The sequence below is a fragment of the Entelurus aequoreus genome, linkage group LG06 (assembly GCF_033978785.1).
Source record: "Entelurus aequoreus isolate RoL-2023_Sb linkage group LG06, RoL_Eaeq_v1.1, whole genome shotgun sequence".
NCBI lineage: Eukaryota > Metazoa > Chordata > Actinopteri > Syngnathiformes > Syngnathidae > Entelurus > Entelurus aequoreus.
Window position 1 is genome coordinate 76,670,311 of NC_084736.1, and position 7,660 is coordinate 76,677,970.

At 34.9% G+C, this 7,660-nt stretch overlaps 1 protein-coding gene across 1 annotated transcript; it reads right to left on the minus strand.

Moving 5' to 3' along the window:
• Positions 1 to 1,389: 1,389 nt before the first annotated feature.
• Positions 1,390 to 4,215, minus strand: LOC133651667 (immediate early response 3-interacting protein 1-like). Its single transcript, XM_062049679.1, has 2 exons — positions 3,956 to 4,215; positions 1,390 to 1,875 (listed from the first exon to the last, which is right to left on the minus strand). Exons 1-2 carry the CDS (start codon positions 4,044 to 4,046, stop codon positions 1,751 to 1,753), a joined length of 216 nt encoding a protein of 71 aa, XP_061905663.1. The 5' UTR covers positions 4,047 to 4,215; the 3' UTR covers positions 1,390 to 1,750.
• Between the last annotated feature and the right edge of the window lie 3,445 nt (positions 4,216 to 7,660).

The following is a 7,660-nucleotide window of genomic DNA, read 5'->3' on the forward strand; positions in this document are numbered from 1 at the left end:
ACTAGTTTCTATGTAACTGTTTTTATATTGTTTTACTTTCTTTTTTATTCAAGAAAAGGTTTTTAATTTAGTTATCTTATTTATTTTATTTTTTTTTAAAGTACCTTATCTTCACCATACATGGTTGTCCAAATTAGGCATAATAATGTGTTGATTCCACGACTGCATATATCGGTTGATATCGGTATCGGTTGATATCGGTATCAGTAATTAAAGAGTTGGACAATATCGGAATATCGGATATCGGCAAAAAGCCATTATCGGACATCCCTAATATTTATAGTTATTTTTAAAATTATTTTTTTACACAAATATCTCTGTCAATATTAATAATATATATTTTTTACAAACTTAAGGTATACATGCTTTTTTAAAAATATTATTAAATCAACATAAAAATCACAAGCTACACTTACAGCTAGAGTAATGTTTTATTATGTTTGTGGGCATGCATCTATGAAAATCAGCGCCGCCATATGCTTAAAATGAGTAAAATATGTAAATATTACATGTTATTATGAATACATTACATATATACTTACAGTGTGTATATAAAACATTGATGAACTGTTTGGATATTTTTAAGTACCGCATTTTTTTGGACTGTAAGTCGCAGTTTTTTCATAGTTTGGCCGGGGGGTGCCGACTTATACTCAGGAGCGACTTATGTGTGAAATTATTAACACATTAGCGTAAAATATCCAATAATATTATTTAGCTCATTCACGTAAGAGACTAGACGTATAAGATTTCATGGGATTTAGCGATTAGGAGTGACAGATTGTTTGGTAAACGTATAGCATGTTCTATATGTTATAGTTATTTGAATGACTCTTACCATAATATGTTACGTTAACATACCAGGCACGTTCTCAGTTGCTTATTTATGCCTCATATAACGTACACTTATTCAGCCTGTTGTTCACTATTCTTTATTTATTTTAAATTGCCTTTCAAATGTCTATTCTTGGTGTTGGGTTTTATCAAAAAAATTTCCCCCCAAAATTTGACTTTTTCCTTCTTTATTATGCATTTTCGGCCGGTGCGACTTATACTCCGGAGCGACTTATACTCCGAAAAATACGGTACATTTGATTATTTACAATCCGGGGAGGTGGGATGTGGTGGGGGGGAGGGTGTTAGTCTAGGGTTGTAGCTGCCTGGAGGTGTTCTTTTAGTGCGGTTTTGAAGGAGGATAGAGATGTCCTTTCTTTTACACCTGTTGGGAGTGCATTCCATATTGATGTGGCATAGAAGGAGAATGAGTTAAGACCTTTGTTGGATCGGAATCTGGGTTTAACGTGGTTTGTATCGAATCGACACCAAAATGTGCAGTACGGCCTCCCCTCGTTTAAGTACAGGCAAGTGCAACGGGACAAATGAGACGCAGCGAAAAGAAAACAGACCAGTTTCAATCAACTCTTTACTACTCTATTTATACAGGAAACAACTATTTCCACAATTAATTTACATTTGAACACCCAAACGGACTGTGATACATGTCTTGGTGAAAAGCACGACAAAGTAGGGCGTCACAATAAAAAAAAAGGCTTATTACGTGATATTTTTGGGGGGCAACATTCTACATGTCAGCTGCTTCCTGAGTGGTCTGTGCTGCTTTTCCGACTTGTTTTCTCATCCAAAGAGCAGCAACAAAACCATGCAGACCGCATTCACTGCGATTAAGGTACTGCAAAAGAGTCGACGGTACAAATGTTTGGGGTGATTGATTATTCTGTATGATATTTTTTTAAAATGGGGGATGGAGCTCACCTCTCATTACGGTCCTCACGGAGCGAATCAGGTTCATCATCTGCACTTTAACGCCGGGTTCATCACCAAATCCTCCCACACCCTGGTCCACTCCCCAGCCAACTACATGTAGACATCAAAAGTAACACTCTTGTAATTCTTCCTATCACGCTTATGCTTACGCTTAAGTTATCAGACATATTTACTTGGTTGATTATACTGCAGTGGGTGATTTAATCCACCCTTTTTTTTTTTTTGTCCTGTCCAGCTTCTCAGGCCAAATCATATTGTTGATATAGATGCCCGTATCGGCTGTACACATTTACTTTACAAAAGAGAAGTGTGGGATACTTCTCTTGTTGCCTTATTTGACTTTATTAAATGTATTTATATTATCATTTGGTGCAGCCGGGCCGGAGCAGGAGGGGATAGAAAGAGAAAGAAAAGGAAGACAGAGGGGGAAATTGTGGGACATTGACAGAGAGACAACAACAACAGAACAACATCAGCAAATAGGATATGTACAAATATGATGGTAAAAGTGATAGCAAAGAAGCAGTTAGTGAAATAAATAATAATACAGAAATGACAATGAGCATTATTGCACTAAAATGGAGCAATACAAATACCAATAGAAATATCACTATTGATAATGAACAATAGGAATAATTACCTCTATTATCAACAATACAGTTGTTCAAATGCAACAATACATACCGTATGTGTAATGATAACTTGAAATAAACAAGAAAACAGATAAATGGAGGGGAAGAAAGAGAAGCCAACTATATTAACCTTGTAGATTGTTATAGTAACAATAGGTTAACTTTGTCAGTGTGCCATGTGTTACCCAGTTTACCAGAGGGCGACAACGTTAATATATGTTTGATGAAACGTGATTATATGCATGAGTGTATGTATGTATGTAAATGTACTTGTATATGTACATGTATGTGTATATGTATGTTTGTACAGTAATGTATATGTACATGTATGTGTATATGTATGTTTGTACAGTGAATGTATATGTACATATATGTGTATATGTATGTTTGTTACAGTGAATGTATATGTACATGTATGTGTATATGTATGTTTGTACAGTAATGTATATGTACATGTATGTGTATATGTATGTTTGTACAGTGAATGTATATGTACAGTATGTGTATATGTATGTTTGTACAGTGAATGTATATGTACATGTATGTGTATATGTATGTTTGTACAGTGAATGTATATGTACATATATGTATATATGTATGTTTGTACAGTGAATGTATATGTACATGTATGTGTATATGTATGTTTGTACAGTAATGTATATGTACATGTATGTGTATATGTATGTTTGTACAGTGAATGTATATGTACATATATGTATATATGTATGTTTGTACAGTGAATGTATATGTACATGTATGTGTATATGTATGTTTGTACAGTGAATGTATATGTACATATATGTATATATGTATGTTTGTACAGTGAATGTATATGTACATGTATGTGTATATGTATGTTTGTACAGTAATGTATATGTACATGTATGTGTATATGTATGTTTGTACAGTGAATGTATATGTACATATATGTATATATGTATGTTTATACAGTGAATGTATATGTACATGTATGTGTATATGTATGTTTGTACAGTAATGTATATGTACATGTATGTGTATATGTATGTTTGTACAGTGAATGTGTATGTACAGGATGTGTATATGTATGTTTGTACAGTGAATGTATATTTACATGTATGTGTATATGTATGTTTGTACAGTGAATGTATATGTACATATATGTGTATATGTATGTTTGTACAGTGAATGTATATGTACATGTATGTGTATATGTATGTTTGTACAGTAATGTATATGTACATGTATGTGTATATGTATGTTTGTACAGTGAATGTACATGTACATGTATGTTTGTACAGTGAATGTATATGTATATGTATGTTTGTACAGTGAATGTATATGTACATGTATGTGTATATGTATGTTTGTACAGTGAATATGCGTGTGGATGTACGAATTTTGAGTGTGTAGGTACGTACTGTATTTGTGTATGTGTGTATGTATGAACAAACTGTGTGTATGTGAGTATATTTTAATCCACCCTTTAAGTACTCTTTATGGAGATTTGGCTAACATAGCAACTAGCAAGCTGTCAACATTTGGAATGAAAGACTTACTTTTACTCAAAAACCTTTCTTCGTGTAACACCGCCACGGCATTCACGCACAAAATTGCGGCTTGAATGAGCGAGTAGAGAGTAAACGCCATGTTAGCTCCAAGTGTCTGCTAGCTGCTGGGCTATCAACCAACCTTAGTCTGTTTATTTACGTCTGACGTAGCTTACGGTGGCCGGCGAGGGAACAAGGGGGCGGGGGTTTGCGCTTTGCGTTGCCAAAAATAAAAGCATATTTAAAATTGTATTTTTTTTAATCTGTGTTGTCTGTCTAATCGCAAAAGATGTAGACGAAGCGTGTTGGTTGAGTTCGAAAGTTTACTCCACAGCGTGATCATAACAACATTTAGATTTGGATTTAGGGGCTAACGCGCATGCTCTTCACTGCTGTGGCATGCTGGGTAATGGAGTTCTATTGTTACTTAGCTCATAACGTCACATAATCTACTTTATTTAACCAAATATAAAGCCTATGGCCATTATTTGTAGTAAGTAGGCAATTGCTCTGTTGGTAGATTGTTCCATTTAGTTACAATGTTGTCAGGGAATTATTTGCATTTATTATGAAATAGGGATGTCCGATAATGGCTTTTTGTTGCCGATATCCGATATTGTCCAACTCTTAATTACCGATATCAACCAATACCGATATATACAGTCGTGGAATTAACACATTATTATGTCTAATTTGGACAACCAGGTATGGTGAAGATAAGGTCCTTTTTTAAAAAATTAATAAAATAAAACAAGATAAATAAATTAAAAACATTTTTTTGAATAAAAAAAAAGTAAAACAATATAAAAACAGTTACATAGAAACTAGTAATGAATGAAAATGAGTAAAATTAACTGTTAAAGGTTAGTACTATTAGTGGACCAGCAGCACGCACAATCATGTGTGCTTACGGACTGTATCCCTTGCAGACTGTATTGATATATATTGATATATAATGTAGGAACCAGAATATTAACAACAGAAAGAAACAACCCTTTTGTGTGAATTAGTGTAAATGGGGGAGGGAGGTTTTTTGGGTTGGTGCACTAATTGTAAGTGTATCTTGTGTTTTTTATGTTGTTTTAATAAAAAAATTTAAAAAACGATACCGATAATTTCCGATATTACATTTTAAAACATTTATCGGCCGATAATATCGGCAGGCCATTATTATCGGACATCTCTATTATGAAATTAACCTGGGATTCTCAAACTATGATACACATATTAGTAATGGTCAAAGAATCACCTGGTTTGGTTTAAATCTATTTCGAACATGTAGTTTACATATTTACATTTCTCTTTACGTGTTCAAAAAGGAGTTGCTTATTTAATCCTACCCCTTTTCCATTTACTTGCAATTATATTGACACATATCTCACTTCCTGTCTTCATAATCCTTCTTAGCACCATTTTTGATGATGCTATATACATATATAATATATCTCATGTTATTTTTGTTCCTGTCTAATAAATGACTGTAATATTTTTTCCTACATGTTGATAATATACTGGTTAGCTTGTTTCTATATATATATTTTGTACTTATATTCTGCTTCTATAGATCTTTGTTTTATATGATGTATTTTTTATTGCAAACATTTTTTGTTATATATGGTTGACTGTTCTTCTTTTGCTTCTTACTTGTTTCTATGGACAATTTTCTCAAAAGAGCATCTGGAAAATATTAAAGAAATTGCCATATGCCTCATTTACAAAACCCAAAACCAGTGAAGTTGGCACGTTGTGTAAATGGTAAATAAAAACAGAATACAATGATTTGCAAATCCTTTTCAACTTATATTCAATTGAATAGACTGCAAAGACAAGATACTTAACATTCGAACTGGAAAACGTATGTTATTTTTTGCAAATATTAGCTCATTTGGAATTTGATGCCAGCAACATGTTTCAAAAAAGCTGGCACAAGTGGCAAAAAGGACTGAGAAAGTTGAGGAATGCTCATCAAACACTTATTTGGAAAAGGCTCATTGGGAACAGGTGGGTGCCATGATTGGGTATAAAAGCAGCTTCCATGAAATGCTCAGTCATTCACAAACAAGGACGGAGCGAGGGTCACCACTTTGTCAACAAATGCGTGAGCAAATTGTCGAACAGTTTAAGAACAACATTTCTCAACGAGCGATTGCGAAGAATTTAGGGATTTCACCATCTACGGTCCGCAATATCATCAAAAGGTTCAGAGAATCTGGAGAAATCACTGCACGTAAGCAGCAAGGCTGAAAACCAACATCGAATGTCTGTGACCTTCAATCCCTCAGGCTGTACTGCATCAAAAAGCGACATCAGTGTGTAAAGGATATCACCACATGGGCTCAGGAACACTTCAGAAAACCACTGTCAGTAACTACAGTTGGTCGCTACATCTGTAAGTGCAAGTTAAAACTACTACACAAAGTGAAAGCCATTTATCAACAACACCCAAAAATGCCGCTGGCTTCGCTGGGCTCAAGCTCATCTTAGCTGGACTGATGCAAAGTGGAAAAGTGTTCTGTGGTCTGACGAGTCCACATTTCAAATTGTTTTTGGAAACTGTGGACGTTGTGTCCTCCGGACCAAAGAGGAAAAGAACCATCCGGATTGTTATAGGCGCAAAGTTGAAAAGCCAGCATGTGTGATGGTATGGGGGTGTATTAGTGCCCAAGACATGGGTAACTTACACATCTGTGAAGGCGCCATTAATGCTGAAAGGTACATACAGGTTTTGGAGAAACATATGTTGCCATCCAAGCAACGTTATCATGGACGCCCCTGCTTATTTCAGCAAGACAATGCTGTGTTACAACAGCGTGGCTTCATAGTAAAAGAGTGCGGGTACTAGACTGGCCTGCCTGTAGTCCAGACCTGTCTCCCATTGAAAATGTGTGGCGCATTATGAAGCCTAAAATACTACAACAGAGACTGTTGAACAACTTAAGCTGTACATCAAGCAAGAATGGGAAAGAATTCCACCTGAAAAGCTTCAAAAATGTGTCTCCTCAGTTTCCAAACATTTACTGAGTGTTGTTAAAAGGAAAGGCCATGTAACACAGTGGTAAAAATGCCCCTGTGACAACTTTTTTGCAATGTGTTGCTGCCATTAAATTCTAAGTTAATTACTTGCAAAAAAAAAAAAAAAAGTTTCTCAGTTGGAACATTAAGTATCTTGTCTTTGCAGTCTATTCAATTGAATATAAGTTGAAAAGGATTTTCAAATCATTGGATTCTGTTTTTATTTACCATTTACACAACGTGCCAACTTCACTGGAATTGTAAAAAAAAATTGTTATGTATACCTTTGTGGTTGTTATAACAGAAGCTCTGGTGTAAAAGTGCAGTGAGTAAACATGAGTCAGGAGAATAGAAATCTTTATTAGTGTTTTATTAAGTCTGCATAATATGCCCCACGCCTGAGAAGCTCATGGTCAGAAAAGGAAAACTGCTCTAATAATACCCCCCTCTACTGGTAAATTTGCAACATCGACTATACTGACTGCTTTGCAAAAAAAGAAAACTGTTAAATACACACATACTGTACTACTATTATGCATATGTACGTATGGTCCACATTGGTTGTTGTTTCACATTCATATGTTGTAAGCCAAATATACAATTATGTAACACTTCCCCTTTTCCAAAACGTCACTATCTGGAGCGCCATGGCGTGAAGGCATTTACATCGAGGATGGGGAGGGAGACACCAGCCACATACTG

Bases quoted from the DNA above. Each gene is read 5' to 3' on its own strand.
- LOC133651667 (XM_062049679.1), bottom strand. From the start codon at position 4,046: ATGGCGTTTACTCTCTACTCGCTCATTCAAGCCGCAATTTTGTGCGTG. The intron at 1,876-3,955 runs GTAAGTCTTTCA...GTCTACATGTAG, and splicing joins AGAAAGGTTTTTGAGTAAAA to TTGGCTGGGGAGTGGACCAG.